At 42.2% G+C, this 17,599-nt stretch overlaps 1 protein-coding gene across 1 annotated transcript in view; it reads left to right on the forward strand.

The window, feature by feature from the left end:
• Window positions 1–17,599, forward strand: part of abcc8 (ATP-binding cassette, sub-family C (CFTR/MRP), member 8) — a 109,943-nt gene that overhangs the window by 61,292 nt on the left and 31,052 nt on the right. The window contains exons 17-19 of the mRNA XM_039018049.1: window positions 4,196–4,228; window positions 8,425–8,466; window positions 8,778–8,876. Of these exons, the coding sequence (XP_038873977.1) occupies window positions 4,196–4,228; window positions 8,425–8,466; window positions 8,778–8,876 (174 nt within the window). The remainder of the gene's footprint in view (window positions 1–4,195; window positions 4,229–8,424; window positions 8,467–8,777; window positions 8,877–17,599) is intronic.

Raw genomic sequence — 17,599 nt, forward strand, 5'->3', positions numbered from 1 at the left:
AAAGCCATAACATAATTTTGTGGAATTTTCCAAGCTGTTTAAAGGCACAGTCAACTTACTGTATGTAAACTTCTGACCCACTGGAATTGTGATACAGTGAATTATAAGTGAAAGAATCTGTCTGTAAACAATTGTTGGAAATATGACTTGTGTCATGCACAAAGTAGATGCCCTAACTGACTTGCCAAAACTATAGTTTGTTAACAAGAAATGTGTAGAGTGGTTGAAAAACGAGTTTTAATGACTCCAACCTAAGTGTATGTAAACTTCCGACTTCAACTGTACATGTTGGTCCTTTATCAGACACTCTTATCACACCATAGTGCCATCAGACTTCTGATACCAATGCAGGATGAAAGGGGGCCACAAAATGAACCGCTATGAAGAATGAAAATACAAATTAGAGGTCTCGAAAGTATCTTGTTCCAAAATGCATTGGATTGTAGTTCAGGTTGGTGAAATGCAAAGGACAAAATACTCAAAAGTAATTGAAATACGACATGTAAAATACATGTAAAATACATGAAATACGGCCCCGTCTCTGCTCAGATCCTCCCATCTAATGAAAGATAAAAGGAAAGATAAAAAAGCCACACTGTAGGGAGGGAAATAGGGAGAATTAAGGGGATGACATAGAGTTCCAAGTGGGCCAGAGAGAGATGGCACAGGGGAGAGATTGAATGAAAGGATAGATAAGGTCTTGAGCCTTGGTGTTAATGTGTAAGTATCTACATTGAGTTTGTACTCAGGCTTTGGCTTTGTGACTGGCCATCTGTCCATGGTCAGACTACTCTCTGTCTCTTCATAAAGATCAGATACCTTGCTAGATTGTCCCCCTGCCAGCCAAACACACCCTCTCTGGTCCTCATGCCAGGGACAAGCTGGCACGTCCTCAGATACTGGAGCCCAACCTACACCCTGGCGGCTGGCGCCATCCCACACACTTATCATATAAACAGAGTTAGACAAAGGCTATTTAGGCTGTGCCCTCATAAAGGATTTAATGTGATGTTTAGAGTGGAACGTTACTGTGGTGGGGATCAGGGGTTGGCTAATGTCCTGAGCTTCCTGTGGACAGTTTGACTTTGAACTGTTGGGTCAGATCTTTTTTGTGGGATGTTGTTTTCCAGCATAGTCATCATCATCATCCTTGTTGTCGTCATCATCATCGTCATCATTATCATCATGTGTAATGTTTTTAATCAGCAGCATCATTGTTGTCATCATCAAAGTCACCATAATTTGCGATAGCACAGCATAACCTTTGTTAAACACATTTTCAGGAGGCTTCTTCAGAGAAATATTTTGGCCACCCGTGAGAGTAAATGTCATTCCTGTTCATCATGTCATGTTTGTACACTGCAAATAAAAATGTCCTTCATTAGTTTTGCACATTATTATATAACAAACAAAGAACCACGAGTTAGGATGATACAGACAGCTCAAAATATATGCTTAGATATGCAGAAAGATATACAGATTTTTGTCATAGAATTAAGCATAATGGTTATGGCTCTAGATTGCAGGAAAAAGCTGTTTCAGGTGTTTAAAAATGTTAATTTTATTTAATTTAAAACTTAAGGACGGGGTGCCTAGGCCCAGCAGTGAAGTTTTATTTCCTTCTTTTTTCCCTTTTTTTTTTTAACATGCCATAAGAAGGCTTCAAACTCACTGCCGTTATAGCCCTCAAACTTAGGCCTAAATGCCTTAGTGGACTGTACCACCAGTCAGTGATAGTAACTGTTATACAATACAGCTATTTGACAAGACCACTATCAACTTTTTTTACGCTTTAGTTACGAAAATAAATATTTATTTGTAAAATCACATGGTTGTATGTGAAACGGTGCCAATATATTGGTACACCACTTTTTAGACCAAGTCAAGAGTAACAAATTAAACCTTGAGGTTTTAGAACATCCAACTGGTAGCCAAGTTGATCTGTTTAACAAATGCGATTGGATGGTGGCTCTACAGTGTGATGTCTCCGATAGGTTGATTCATTATTTTTTTTACCAGATATAATTATGTGCTCAGCTGGTTGTACTCAGCATAGTGGCTAATTGTACCAGGTTGGCCTATGAGAAAAGCTAGCAGCTTGCCCTTTTAGACCACAGGTCTAATCCTCTATGTAAGCCAAAGTTTGCGAGTATGGTCCCATCCATTACACCCATTAAATCAAAACAGTAGCTAAGACTTGGTGGTTGTGATCTTACGACACCTCCTATGTTATCTCCAATTAATTGTTTTGCCAGTTGTTTCCTTTAACTGGCACTAACAGTCTCCAACAAGGACTCTGTCAGTAGTGTGTTTGTTTGGTTTGACCTGGCAGCACTTCTCCCTACTGTCATCACTGTCTTTACGCCGTGCCACATCCCCTCCCCTCGACCTTACCCTCACCCCTGTGTAGTAATCCCTGTGAACCCCCGTAGAGGGGTCCCCTCATGTTCGAAGTAGGACACCGCACATACTCAGAGAGGTTGGGATGATGACTTCGAGTAATCTCTCGTAACAGTTCGCAAGATGAGTTCTGGGTTCCGCGAATAGAATAGAAAAGTTGACTAAAATGGTGTAATTGCCTGATATTGACTGTTGTTCAGTGCATGTCCAGTTTTTCATCAGATATGTCTAATCTTAGATTACTTGTCAAGCCTGCAGCATTGGTGAAATGGGTAGAGTTTGTTCTCCTCCCGGTTTCTGGGTGTTTGTGTTGAGTTAAAGAGCAGGGCGAAGAGACTTTCATTTGGGCTGAGAAAGTGGCGTCTCCTCACACCAAGATTCATTATCATTGTCTCGTTCTCACTATTATCAGGAGTGGTCACCAGGAAAGACATTAGGTTCTTCCTAGCTAAGTATCTGTTCCTTTTATCTTTTAGTTGTGATATGTGCTGTACGCCCTAGCTGGGTGATAATAATATTTCCCATTAGGATCACAGTTCTCTATACGTACTGATGCGCTTGCAGAATGACATCACAATCAATCTGGAATATTGCCTGCTGTTCAATGGTCATTTAAATACATTTGGCCTCAGGATTGTGGTTTTAAAAATCTCTTATCTGCAGGTCTGAACATGAAGAGTATAATTATCCTTAACGATGAGGAGTCTCCGTAAGAGATGAAAGCTGGTTGTCATCAGCTCTAATAGTTTGGTGATTCTGTTTGTGAAGGAAGCACAATAGGACAGGATAAGTATAGCCTCTTACATGGCACGTTAGCTCTCACTCTGATAGCTGGGACATCGTTAGCCTCTCCAGTGACTGGGTCTATTTTTCTGTCAAACTGTTGAAAACTCTGTGGATTTTGAGACTTTCTTTTATCAAACTCTTTCTTCTGCAGTTTTCTTTAGTCTAAATTTTTAACATTGACTGACATACAGTAGTGTGTAAGTGCTACAGCTGGAGTTACTTGCAGTACAGTATTAGTACTATTATTAGTACTAGTATTAGTTGGTCTAACGTGAAAGTTGTTCTGCCGTGTGTTATTTGTCCTGCAGTCACAAAGACCTTTTTCCTCACAGGCCTAACACCTTCTCAACACACTACCTCACTTTCTTTTTTTCTTTTTTTTTTAACTTTAAGGCTGTGTGTGCACGTGTGCGTGAGTGTGTGTGGCACATCATCCGATTCTTAAATATCAGTCTTCCGGAATGTTTGTTGACAGCTGTGTTCCCTGGTCATGTCTCATCGAGACGTGGCCATTTTACATGCTTGGTGGTGTGAAAACACAGAGTATGTCAAATATGCCCCGAGAAACTGGCCCAGAGTCAGACGTTTTCCTATCCTCCTAATGGTTAAGGTTAGGAATTGAGGGTGGGTAATCTGATCCTACATCTGCAGCTCTCACCTTTCTGTCTGTAAACTCACTCTATCAGAAACACTGACCCAGGAACTCAGGGAAACATGTCAACTAGTCAAGGCTAAAAATACAACAGCAGTGCCTACTGGCCTGGGGAAGTTCAAACTGAGCCAGGAGTACCCAAACTGCTGCCACAGTGAAAGGGAGCACTAGTGGCAACAGAGGTTGGGTCAAATATTAAGATGATACTTTTTTTTAGTACTACTGTTTAGTACTACTGTTTAGTACTACTGTAACTACATGAGTTTCATAGTTTAAGAAATATTGCCCTAAATAATATTCTACCTTTTTACATTGATGTGACCTCTGTTTTCTCAACTCTTTTTCCTTTCTCTGCAGTTTGCCCAACCTGGACTCTGAAGGCGATGAGAGGTATGTGTCTGAAGGAGATGAGAGGTATGTACATGTATTGGATCGTACGAACATTTCTATAGCTCTAGGATACGCCAGGTCAACACAATATGAACAGGGGTCACTGATGTAAGAGACACATCCACAGTAGAGATACAGAGGACGTCTTGGTAGGACATACACGGATCTGTGTTTATGTCTCCGGCAACAATCTTTCTCACACACATAGCAGGGTACAATTTAATATGCTCTACATCACTGTCAACACAGCTCAACTTTCCATCTGTCAATGATGTCACTCACAGCATGATCCAAACAGGGAGCAATACACACACACACACACACACACACACACACACACACACACACACACACACACACACACACACACACACACACACACACACAAACAGACAATCGTGCATGCGCGCACACACACACACACAGACAATCGTGCATGCGCACACACACACACACACACACACACACACACACACACACACACACAACAACAACAAAAGACACACACGGCTGTTGTCTTTGGGTATTCCCTCTATCTCTGTCCTGCTCCGCTACTTTCCGTAATAAAACACGAAGCTTTGTACTATGCTACGGTGTGTGTGTGTGTGTGTGGCTTTTGTGGTACTTATGTGCATGGAAGCCTGTTTGTCTGTATGTGTGTCAAATCAAATCGAATTGCATTTGTCACATGCTTCGTAAACAACAGGTGTAAACTAACAGTGAACTGCGTAGATACAGGCCCTTCCCGACAATGCAGAGAGAAAAATATAAAAATACGAGGAATACCACAGGTGTGTGTGTGTACCTGCTGACAGAATCCTGGAAACAGTAATAATCCCTCAGCAGGCCGGGGCTATCAGAGTAATGGAATAAAGGGATAAAGACATGTTTTTCTCCCAGACAGACCACCAAGGTTATAGCTGCTGACCTGTGGTTTCTCTGTTGCATCCCAGAGTACTGTTAGTGCAGTGCCCTGTAAGAAAGTGAGAGGATATTTGAGGGGGATGTGTATGAGGTAGTGCCAATAGAAATAGAATTGGTGTACACCCGAGGCTGTGAGGACAGTAGCGAATAGTAGTTCAAGACACAAATCAGTGCGTATCCCAGAGGATACTGTTTCTTATACTTCTTCACTGTGAAGCATACTGCTATACAGTATACAGCCATACGTTAACACCATTTCTGCGACTTCTTGTATTTACTTTGTTGTGCAGTGACTGGGAGACTTAATCAATAAGTGAAGTTGTATCATTTATTATCATCGTGTGTTTGAATTACATGTTTTTGGCCATAGTCATTTTACAGCTCATGCATCATTCATATATATTTTCATAATGTTGAATAATGATTCAGTCTACACCATGGGAAGGCAACTAGATTCAGCAGCGGGCTGATTTTGTACGGTGTTGGGGGACTGGGGGCCGCAACATAATTATAATAATTTGTACGCCGCTAATTGACCACAACTAAGCCCCAAAATAGGGAACAATCATTTCATACCTCGATTACGTTGAGAAATTATCACATAATTTCTCTTTTTTTATTTGTGGGAATAATTACGAACAGATTTCCTAAGTGAAACGACTGTTGCCGACCCCTGGTCAACACTGTTGACTGTAGACTACACCATCTGAGCTCAGTGTCCCACCTAAGACCTCAGCAGAAGTCTGCTTCACTTAGTGTTATTAGACACAAGTTCCCTCACTGCTTCACTTTAAACATGAAACGCACCGATAATCTTACTGCCGGTAGACCGCCGATAGGTACTTATCACAGTGGGAGGCTGTTCCTTCTCTTGCTAGAACAAAAGCTGTACCTACTGCATGCCGACCCTGTAGCGACGATCCTGCTGTTTCTACTTGTAGAATTGTGAAGCTCGTCAGTGGCCAACAACTTGACTTTGAGCCAATCAGAGAGCACGAATCACCAACATGACAACAAAAAGGAAAAAAGATGGCATTTTGTCCATACATCCACAGTTAAATGTCATGAGCCAGTCACATTTCATATGCAATGTAGGCTATGGGATGGTAGCTAGCTAAGTGCACAGATGCAATGCACACAACACTAAATACTTCCTTCAAGATAGCTAACCACTGTAGCTAGTATTTACATTATAGCTGCCCAGTTAGTGCAATGTCCATAGATAGATAGCTAGCTAGATATGTTGTGCTAGCTACTGAGAATTCTAGCTAGCTAAACATTTAGCAAGGGACATTGGCAGTATAGGGTAATGGAGAGTGAATTCAATTATTTATTTGTCATCTTGCTAGGAGTTATCTAGCTGTGGCAATCTGGCTAGTATCAACAAGAGCTTTCTACAGCTAGCTAACGCTGGAATCTAGACCATGAACTAAGTAACACACACGGACATGCATTGCCAAACAAAGCTACTGCCACCTTCTGGTTAGGAGTATTTTAACAAGGCTGAGTGGCTGAGGACTTCAAGGCCTTTTCTGTGTGAACACAAAAGAAATTGACTGCCGGCACTCTGTTTGACATTCCTACCGGTGTGTCTGAGTTATTACTCCCAACTTTAGGTGTGAATCCTAACTTCCACTTAAGTAAAATGCTCAATTTGACTTTGGTCCTGCACAGTACAAATCATGTTTTTCATGAAATTGAATGATACAGTATTTGGATGAAACAAGATCAAAGTAGGATGACCAAATGGTAGCGTCTTATCTTCTTACTTAACTAAAGAAGTACCGACTAGTAACCATCATCGCATAAATTGTGTGGTTTACATAGCTAGCTAGGCAGTCTACTGGTGCCAACATTCTACTGCAGGGTGTCCACAAATATAATTACAGGTTTATCCTATTAATATATGGCAAAGATACTTCTAGGTTTCCCCTTTCATCTATGTCTGGTGTTTGCTAGTTTGCTAGTCATCAAGTGAAGAATCTCAAATATAAAATATATTTTAATTTGTTTAACACTTTTTTGGTTACTACATGATTCCATAGTTTTGATGTCTTCACTATTATTCTACAATGTAGAAAATAGTTTTAAAAAACATATAAAAACCCTTGAATGAGTAGGTGTTCTAAAACTTTTGACCGGTAGTATATGACGGGGATGGATGTTGCATGCAATTTAAATGTTTGTTTGATGTTCGTTTCTTCATGTATCTGCAAATGTGCTTGAGATTATTTCAATGCAGCGCTGCATCTGAGTTTCTTGACGTAGTTGTGTCAAAGAACTGTCAGTCAAGGTGAACTCCCCGCCCACTCAGCCTATTTGCTCTCCGCCCTCTCAGCCGGTCTTTTAAGCCTTGCTGATAGTTAGACGTCAAAGAAAAAGGACAATTTTCTTAAATTCTAAGCATTTTTATCTCTGGAAAAAATGATATGGGTGATGTTTTGGTCACTCAAAAGGCTATTTTACATGGGAATCAAGATTTACTGTTTGGGACCATTAAGTGGATGTTAGAATTCCCCCCTTGGTTTCCACTTCATCTAATCCGCTGTTTAATCACTGGAGCACAGCCTTCTGACATCCTGTCTGGGACATGCCTCTCAACTGGCCCTGTCTGTCTGTGGTGATCAGGATCATTAGATAGACCCTGGGACGCTTATCAACCAACTCTCTTTCCTTTCAAAAATATTCTAGTTCTCCCTCTCATCATCCCTTTCACTCCTCCCGCTCCCCTTCTCCCTCTCTCAAGTAGCAGCCAAGGATAGGCAGCTGAGCTCCTGTCACCCCTGGCAGACCACAGGGGAACTCAGAGAGTGTGTGTGTGTCCATCCCTTTCCTCTATCTTGTATTTATCTCACTAATATGTCACACCAATTATAACTACGCCAAGAAAAGACACGCAATAACAGACTAAATACAACAGCATTAAATCCAGCCATGACGTATGCAGCTTTTTGCAAAAACTCTGTCTTCTATATTCAGAGTGAGTCAGAATCTTCAAATTGCAGGAAGTAATAGTTTGCTTTATTTATAGACACAAGATCTAATGATAGACATGCACATATAGGGCAACGATGGCCTTGTTTTGGTTTGTGTTGCCGACTGTATACATTACTGGTGTGTGTGTGTGTGTGTGTGTGTGTGTGTGTGTGTGTGTGTGTGTGTGTGTGTGTGTGTGTGTGTGTGTGTGTGTGTGTGTGTGTGTGTGTGTGTGTGTGTGTGTGTGTGTGTGTGTGTGTGTGTGTGTGTGTGTGTGTGTGTGTGTGCCATTGCAGCCCCACATCAGACAAGGATGCAGCTGGTGATGGGGACATCCAGTAAGCACACATGACGCCTCGCACCAGATTGTCACTATGGAGATGCTGTATTTACTCTTATACACTGTCATCCACAATAGAAAAATACAAACAGTATCTAGTCAATACAGTGAAGTAACTGCCTGTATTACAAAAAAAACAAGATAATACACTGACTTTCCATTGTAATTGAACAACACAGAAAGCAATCCAAAACCATTTTACATTTGAACCTAGTCTGCCATGAAGTGTGTTTATCTTTGTGCGTCATTGAGAAAAGACAGGAAGTTGTGAGATGTTGGTTGATCTTGATACTGTGTTTATCTTGGCAGGAAGAGAGGCTCTGTGGCCTATGCTTCCCAGAAGCCCTGGCTGCTCAACGCGACGCTGGTGGAGAACATCACCTTTGAGATGCCCATGATCAAACCCAGGTGAGACTTGATTATACAGTGCATTCGGAAAGTATTCAGACCCCTTTACTTTTTCCACATTTTGTTATGTTACAGCCTTATTATAAAACGGATTAAATCGTCCCCCCCCTTATCAATCTATACACAATACCTCATAATAACAAATCAAAAACAGTTTTTTAGAAATGTTTGCTAATTTATTACAAATAAAAAACAGAAATATTACATTTACATAAGTATTCAGACCCTTTACTCAGTACTTTGTTGAAGCACCTTTGGCAGCAATTGTAGCCTCTAGTCTTCTTGGGTATGAAGCTACAAGCTTGGCACACCTGTATTTGGGGAGTTTCACCCATTCTTCTCTGCAGATCCTCTCAAGCTCTGTCAGGTTGGATGGGGAGCGTCGCTGCACAACTAATTTCAGGTCTCTCCAGAGATGTTCGATCGGGTTCAAGTCCGGGCTCTGGCTGGGCCACTCAAGGACTTACGGAGACTTGTCCCGAAGCCACTCATGTGTGGTCTTGGCTGTGTGCATAGGGTTGTTGTCCTGTTGGAAGGTGAACCTTCTCCCCAGTCTGAGGTCCTGAGCGCTCTGGAGCAGGTTTTCATCAAGGATCTCTCTGTACTTCATCTTTCCTTCGATCCTGACTAGTCTCCCAGTCCCTGCTGCTGAAAAACATCCCCACAGCATGAAACTACCACCACCATGCTTCACCGTAGGGATTGTGCCAGGTTTCCTCCAGATGTGATTCTCTATCAGAGTGACCATTGGGTTCTTCGCCACCTCCCTGACCAAGGCCCTTCTCCCCCGATTGCTCAGTTTGGCCGGGCGGCCAACTCTAGGAAGAGTCTTGGTGGTTCCAAACTTCTTCCATTTAAAAATGATGGAGGCCACTGTGTTCTTGGGGACCTTCAATGCTGCAGAAATGTTTCGGTACCCTTTCCCAGATCTCTGCCTCGATACAATTGTCATGTCTGTGACTATCATTAAATGTGAAGACTTATTTTATCAAATCAATTCTCTGTGTAAGTATTATTACGTGATTAAACTAATCATGTCAACTTTAATTAACTAGGACGTCAGGGCACCACGGGAAAATCTCTATTTCCCGAATCGACTCTTCAGATATTTTCATATTTATCGATTCTTCTTCTATTAATGTATCATTATTACCTCGTCAGTTCTCATTACTGAACCTTCTCATTACTGAACATTCTCATTACTGAACATCATTACTGAACATTGAATATCTGCATGAACCCTAGCCTAAATGATGAATCAGCTATATACAAATTGTCTTAATTATTTATTTACTAACTAACTAAATAATCACAGAAATACATAACGAACAAACAGTAGATATTGGTAAGTCCGTAGTGGGCTAAATAATCACAGAAATACATCACGAACAAACAGTAATGCATTGATAAGTCCCTAGTGGGCTAAACCGGTATGACGGCTTGGTAGACAATGGAAAGGGGAGGGGACAGGAAAAGAGCGGGAGAGACAAAATGGATTTACTACACACAGTTGATAATTATATTAGTTGAAATGCTAATCCTTTGCACATGAACAGCCGCTCATTCGAGAATAATTGCAATGTATATATTTACGCCCTTATGTCGTTGTCTTCTCTGTTGGAATTGCCGGTCTGTCTGCTGGAGAGTCAGTTCGTCAGAGAGTCTCTGGTTAACATCCCTAGAAGCCACAATGTCTTTCGTAGTTGTCGCTTTCTAAGCGGTTCCGGATAGTGTCTGTTGTAATGGATACGTCAGGCGTACATATGGTTGTTGCATAGAATAGATGTTTCCACAGTTGTTGGTATTCTCGTACTAGACTTACGTAATTTCCAGCTGTATGGTCTGTCTCCGTGACTTAGAGAATTGTAGTTCTTAACAATTTCAACATGTAGCGTCAGCTCCGTATTTTCTGGTCTAATGTAAATTTCATCAGGAGTGGGTTTTATACACTTCTGAGAAAAGGGCGGTCCATGACGCCGACGTAATGTCTATGCTCACGTGGGCATGGCCACTTTATATGAAAACCCATATTTTCTCATTTAGAAGGTTAACATCACATTACATCTTTTCACAAATAGTTTTTAATCATGTTTAATCACATACGTTTCACAATATTTAGATGTAAACCTGACAGCTGGGAAATGTACACTTTAAGAGACACAGTTATGTGTGTTTCCTGTCCTTCATGAGATCACCAAATGAAACGCACTCGTCATGACTGTCCCTTAAGTGTCCACGGACCACTCCCACATTCTCAAAAATATAAATATTGTTTAATTATTCAAACTTTTGATGTCCAAGTTTCTCTCTGTGTTCCACAGTTTACATTCTAATCTCGAACACTACAGAGTATAGGGGCAGCGTATTTTATGACCGACCATATAACAGCCGACTTCCCTCTCGACCCCTCTACGAGAGAGAGCACGCTGTAGAGCGGACCCACTGTAACCTGATCCTTCAGATCGTCACAGGAGACTTATGACAACAATCCTCTCTATCTTTACGGACAATTCCTTCGACCTCATGGCTTGGTTTTTGCTCTGACACTATAAACTCTTAAGACTGATTTTAGAATAAGGCTGTAACGTAACAAAATGTGGAAAAAGTCAAGTAGTCTGAATACTTTCCGAATGCGCTGTAAACTGCTTGTAAAACATTTGAACAAAAGCGAAATACTGTATCATGTCAGGGACCCCCAGGCTTAAGGGTTAGTTGACATCTGATTCAGTCCATTCTAAATCTCTGTTTGCCTCTTTTGTCATTGGTAACTGTTTATCTCCAACCCCCACCCGTGGCACAACACCATATGCTGTTTTCCCCTGCCACTGGATGGGTATGGTGATACACACTTTCCCAGACGAGCAGGTAGCCTGTGTGTTTGTGGTCCTATCTCCTCTCTCTGGGCCTAATGGCCTAGCTGCAGAAAATATAATTAAATGGAACCCTGAGTTATCTCGGTTGCTGTGGAGAAGCATAGAGGAGTAGTGTTTACCTACTCACACCTGTTACTTTTCTCTCTCTCTCCATTGTTTCCCTCTCTGCTATCGCTCTCTCTCCCTCTCTCTTTGACTCTCTTTCCTCCTCTCCCCTCTTTTCCTCCCTTTCTCTCTGTTTCTGAGAACAATAGTTGAGCAGCTTTATTTCTCTCATTCGCTCTCTCTCTTCCCTGTTTCTCTGTCTCTCCAAGCCAAGTGGGATAGTTCTCTCTGTAGTCTCAGTGCTCCTCTGGGGCCTCAGTTATCAACCATGTGTAAATGTCATACTATGTTTTGGCGTACATGGAGATTCTTGGATTTGCGTGCGCAACAAATTATTGGGATTTATCAAGCTGTTGCACTCAAGTTATACACATGTTTTCGTTGATAAATCAGAGCCATACCATATAAACACCCTTATTTGCTTGAACTGGGTGTTGGAACTGGGCCCTGACAGTTTCTGAAAGAAAGTGCAATGGCAAATTTGATCACATTTCTGTAGAGGTGTGGGCAGAATGTTTTCATAATTTGCTGTGACTTTTTCAAACAAAAAATGTATGCCACCACAAGTGCCAAACACTGGCCGCGCATTCTGCAACATTGATTGTCTATTCGAAATACGCAAAGACAAATTGTTGTTCAATATTTAGTTTATCAATAGATGATTGTGTCCATATAGTTAGCTAGCTGGCCATGCGATCGTTTAAAGGATGCGTCAATACAGCTCTGGCTTTTTTTTTTTTACACCTGACTACCGCTGAGGTGTGGTAGTCTTTCTGGCGCTTATAACAGCCGAAACATCACCCAGGTGGGCGCTACACTTCTGTAGTGGACTATCCAACCTGCCTACAGAGGAAGAGGAGACAACGAACGAGGTGCCCGATGAAGAGCTCCGGACCTGTCTAAGTAACTGACTGACGAGGCACCCCGCTCTGTGACATCGCCAAAGCACCTACCAGATCTCTACATTTTGTTTTTACAGCGTCTTTCAGATTCTCTTGGTAATGAAAGCGCTATATAAAATATAAAAAATATAATTATTATATCTCCTGCCTTGGTATAGGCTCAGAGATTAAATCGGCTGGTGTCTCGCTCCTATTGCACAGCAATACTGTAGCCTACCCATACTGTCAAATATTTTAAATAGGGTACTAATCTTTTTACTTTCGAGCATGCTTGGAAATTGAATGAGTGATGGATGAATGGTTGCCTAATATTTGTTGCGTAGCAGAAATAAACCATGTAAGACCAATGTCAGAAAAGGAGAAACATGACCTGCAATATCATTATGATTACATATACGCCTACACGCTGCTCAGTTTGTCTGGTCTCTTGCTTGTCTGGTCTCTTGTTTGTCTGGTCTGTTGTTTGTCTGGTCTCTTGTTTGTCTGGTCTCTTGTTTGTCTGGTCTCTTGTTTGTCTGGTCTCTTGTTTATCTGGTCTCTTGTTTGTCTGGTCTCTTGTTTGTCTGGTCTCTTGTTGGTCTGGTCTCTTGTTGGTCTCTTGTTTGTCTGGTCTCTTGTTGGTCTGTTGTTTGTCTGGTCTCTTGTTGGTCTCTTGTTTGTCTGGTCTCTTGTTTGTCTGGTCTCTTGTTGGTCTCTTGTTTGTCTGGTCTCTTGTTGGTCTGTTGTTTGTCTGGTCTCTTGTTTATCTGGTCTCTTGTTTGTCTGGTCTCTTGCTTGTCTGGTCTCTTGTTTATCTGGTCTCTTGTTTATCTGGTCTCTTGTTTGTCTGTTGTTTGTCTGGTGTCTTGTTTATCTGGTCTCTTGTTTGTCTGGTCTCTTGTTTGTCTGGTCTCTTGCTTGTCTGGTCTCTTGTTTGTCTGGTCTCTTGTTTATCTGGTCTCTTGTTTATCTGGTCTCTTGTTTATCTGGTCTCTTGTTTGTCTGGTCTCTTGTTTGTCTGGTCTCTTGTTTGTCTGGTCTCTTGTTTGTCTGGTCTCTTGTTTGTCTGGTCTCTTGCTTGTCTGGTCTGTTGTTTGTCTGGTCTCTTGTTTGTCTGGTCTCTTGTTTGTCTGGTCTCTTGTTTATCTGGTCTCTTGTTTATCTGGTCTCTTGTTTGTCTGGTCTCTTGTTTGTCTGGTCTCTTGTTTATCTGGTCTCTTGTTTATCTGGTCTCTTGTTTGTCTGGTCTCTTGTTTGTCTGGTCTCTTGCTTGTCTGGTCTGTTGTTTGTCTGGTCTCTTGTTTGTCTGGTCTCTTGTTTGTCTGGTCTCTTGTTTGTCTGGTCTCTTGTTTATCTGGTCTCTTGTTTGTCTGGTCTGTTGTTTGTCTGGTCTCTTGTTTGTCTGGTCTCTTGTTTGTCTGGTCTCTTGTTGGTCTCTTGTTTGTCTGGTCTCTTGTTGGTCTCTTGTTTGTCTGGTCTCTTGTTGGTCTCTTGTTTGTCTGGTCTTTTACGGTTGGTAAAAAAAAAATCTCCAGTTTGGGTCATCATCATCCAAGACAAGGAGTTGTGAGGCGAGAGGTTCTTCCGGTTGTATGGCAACTTTCGAAACTGGCTTCCCTTTGACCAGGGGTTTGGAGCGGGGGGGCTGTTTCTGGGACATCTTGGATGGTGGATTGGGCGGTGGAAAGGTCTGGGGTCTGGTTCTGTGTCTTCGTTGTTGTCTGGGGGTGGGGGGTTGGGATTTGGGATAGTGTGGTTGGGGTTGGTGGCGTTAGCCCTTGCCCTGCTGGCTTAGGAACTGGGGCAGGTTTTGAAGAAGTGGCGCTCTTTCCCGCACAGGTTGTAGGGGCGTATGGATACACAGTCTGTCTTTACAGATCTTGCAGATGATGGCTTTGCAGGCTGTAGCCAGATGGCCCAGTTGGCCACAGTTCCTGCACAGTTTGGGCATGTTGTAGTAGTGGACGGAACCTCTGTTGTTCCCCAGTGTGATGGTGCTGGGGGGGGGGGTTGGGTCCGGTCTCAACTGGACCGGCCATTTTCGTTCCCCAGTCCAGACGTTGTCTTCGTCCAGGACCCTCCTAGCCGCTGACTTGAGGATGGCGAACCTACTTAACCAAACTTGTATGTTATAGTCCTGGATGCATTCATTGTGACGTTTTACTGTAACTACCCCAGATGCTGCTCTATTGCTCCCTTCCTACAGCCTGTCTGTTTTATTCTCCTCTTCAGGCTTTTCTTTTTTAAATCTTTTTTAAAATCTGTCCTCTCATTCCCTCTCCACCCTCTCTCTCTCGCTCTTTCCATCTCTCTTTAATAAAGCCCCAGGGCCAGACAGGCTTCATTCATCCCTTTATGTAATTCAAGTCTTCTTAAGGGGTCTACAGACAATACGCAAACGGGGTCGATGGAGCGTAGCGCAGTGTAGCAATGTCGTCACAAAAGGGGCAGCTCCTTGTAATATTCTCCAACATTCCACACAGTTTTTTTTCCTACATGGAAATTGAGACCTGACGTGTTATTCCTTGCGAAGACTGAGGGGCAGTATTGAGTGAGTTTTGCAACGTAAGTCCAGTATCCCTTCTGGTATAAACACAGACGGGATGGACGTTCTGCTACTTCGCTTCTACCGCTTGCAAGTTTACTTTTTTTGTGCTTTTTATGAGATTTTGCTAAGCGTCTGTGCGAGCTGGTGAGACAATACGACACTGACATTATGCAGCGGGTGGCTGACTTAAAGAAACGGCAGCAGGAGTTACAGAAACAGCAGCAGCGTCCGGCGAAAAACCGTCTACGACGTCATGGTGCCATGGATGGTGTCTATTCCTGCCGATCAACTTCTCCCGTTTGTCTCAAACCCAAAAATGGTTGTGTGCTTTTTTTTTCTCTTATTCATACATTAGGTTGGTGGGTAATTTTACCGTTTTTTTTTGTGTGTAAATGTTTTTTAAACTTATTTCCACATTCACATATTACTGGTGTTTACTTAGTTTGTTTTCTCTGATCTCCCTTTTCACCTGTGTATTAGATTGTTTTACGTTGGACTCTGTTCCTCTTGTGATAGTAAATAAGTATCTAAAAGGTCTGCAAATGTATTGGTCTGGTTGTTTGTACATGTGGCAGAAAGTATTGTTGTGTTCAATCAGTCACTCGGTAAACTTGTACGGCTTTGTACATGAGCTCCATTGAAAGGCCACTACACGTGACCACGTACAACCTTGTGTTATGTAGATGAGGTTCTAGCCTTGTTGTCTACAGCTGGACAGCAATTCTCACCCATTTGCTATAGCAGGAAAGGCCACTAAGGCCACTCATTGAAAGGCCACTGCACAACACGAGGTTAGGTAAGTGTGAAGGATGAAGTGACTGTCATTATAGTACTATACTGAACCAAAATATAAACGCAACATGTAACAATTTCAATGATTTTACTGAGTTACTATTCATATAAGGAAATCAGTCAATTGATATTAATTCATTAGACCCTAACCTATGGATTTAACATGACTAGGCAGGGGCGTAGCCATGGGTGGGCCTGGAAGGGCATAGGCCCACCCACTGGGGAGACAGGCCTAGCCAATCAGAATTGAGTTTTTTCGCCACAAAAGGGCTTTAATACAAACAATTACTCCTCAGTTTCATCAGCTGCACAGGTGGCTGGTCTCAGACGATCCCGCAGGTGAAGAAGCCGGATGTGGTGGTCCGGGGCTGGCGTGGTTACATGTGGTCTGCGGTTGTGAGGCCGGTTGGATTTACTGCCAAATTCTCTAAAACGACATTGGAGGTGACTTATGGTAGAGAAATGAACATTCAGTTCTCTAGGCAACCGCTCTGGTGGACATTCATGCAGTCAGCATGCCAATTGCAGACTCCTTCAAAACGTGAGGCATCTGTGGTATCTGAGACATCTGTGGCACCTGGTAACCTGGTGTCCCCGCACATTGACTCTGTACCGGTACCCCTTGTATATAGCACCGCTATTGTTATTTACTGCTGCTCTTTAATTATTTGTTATTCTTATCTCCTACTTTTTTTTAGGTATATTCTTAACTGCATTGTTGGTTAAGGGCTTGTAAGTAAGCATTTCACTGTAAGGTCTACACCTGTTGTATCCGGCGCATGTGACAAATACAATTTGATTTGATTGTGTTGTGTGAGAACTGCACAGTTTAGAGGCCTTTTAGGTGCACCTGTGTAAAGATCATGCTGTTTAATCAGCTTCTTGATTTGCCACTCCTGTCAGGTGGATGGATTATCATGGCAAAGGAGAAATGCTCACTAACAATGATGTAAACAAATTTGTGCACAGAATTTGAGAGAAATTAGCTTTTTGTGCGTATGGAACATTTCTAGGATCTTTTATTTCAGCTCATGAAACATGACCAACACTTTACATGTTACGTTTCTATTTTTGCTCAGGATATTTATTGTGATTTGTAAAGTGTGAATAAGAAAAAGAGCAAAACCCAAGTGTGTAGCTTACAACATGACACAAACAGTCATCAACCAGAAAAAGAGAACTTACACTACATGACCAAAAGTATGTGGACACCTGCTCATCAAACATCTCATTCCAAAATCATGGACATTTAATATGGAGTTGGTCCGTCCGTCCCCCCTTTGCTGCTATAACAACCTCCACTATTCTGGGAAGGTTTTCCACTAGATGTTGGATCATTACTGCGGGGACTTGCTTCCATTTAGCTACAAGCGCATTAGTGAGGTCGTACACTGTGTGGGGCGATTAGGCCTGACTCACAGTCTGCGTTCCAATTCATCCCAAAGGTGTTTGATGTCGTTGACTTCAGGGGTCTGTGCAGGCCAGTCAAGTACTTCCACACCGATCTCGACAAACCATTTCTAT

The sequence above is a fragment of the Salvelinus namaycush genome, chromosome 21 (genome assembly GCF_016432855.1).
Source record: "Salvelinus namaycush isolate Seneca chromosome 21, SaNama_1.0, whole genome shotgun sequence".
Taxonomy (NCBI): domain Eukaryota; kingdom Metazoa; phylum Chordata; class Actinopteri; order Salmoniformes; family Salmonidae; genus Salvelinus; species Salvelinus namaycush.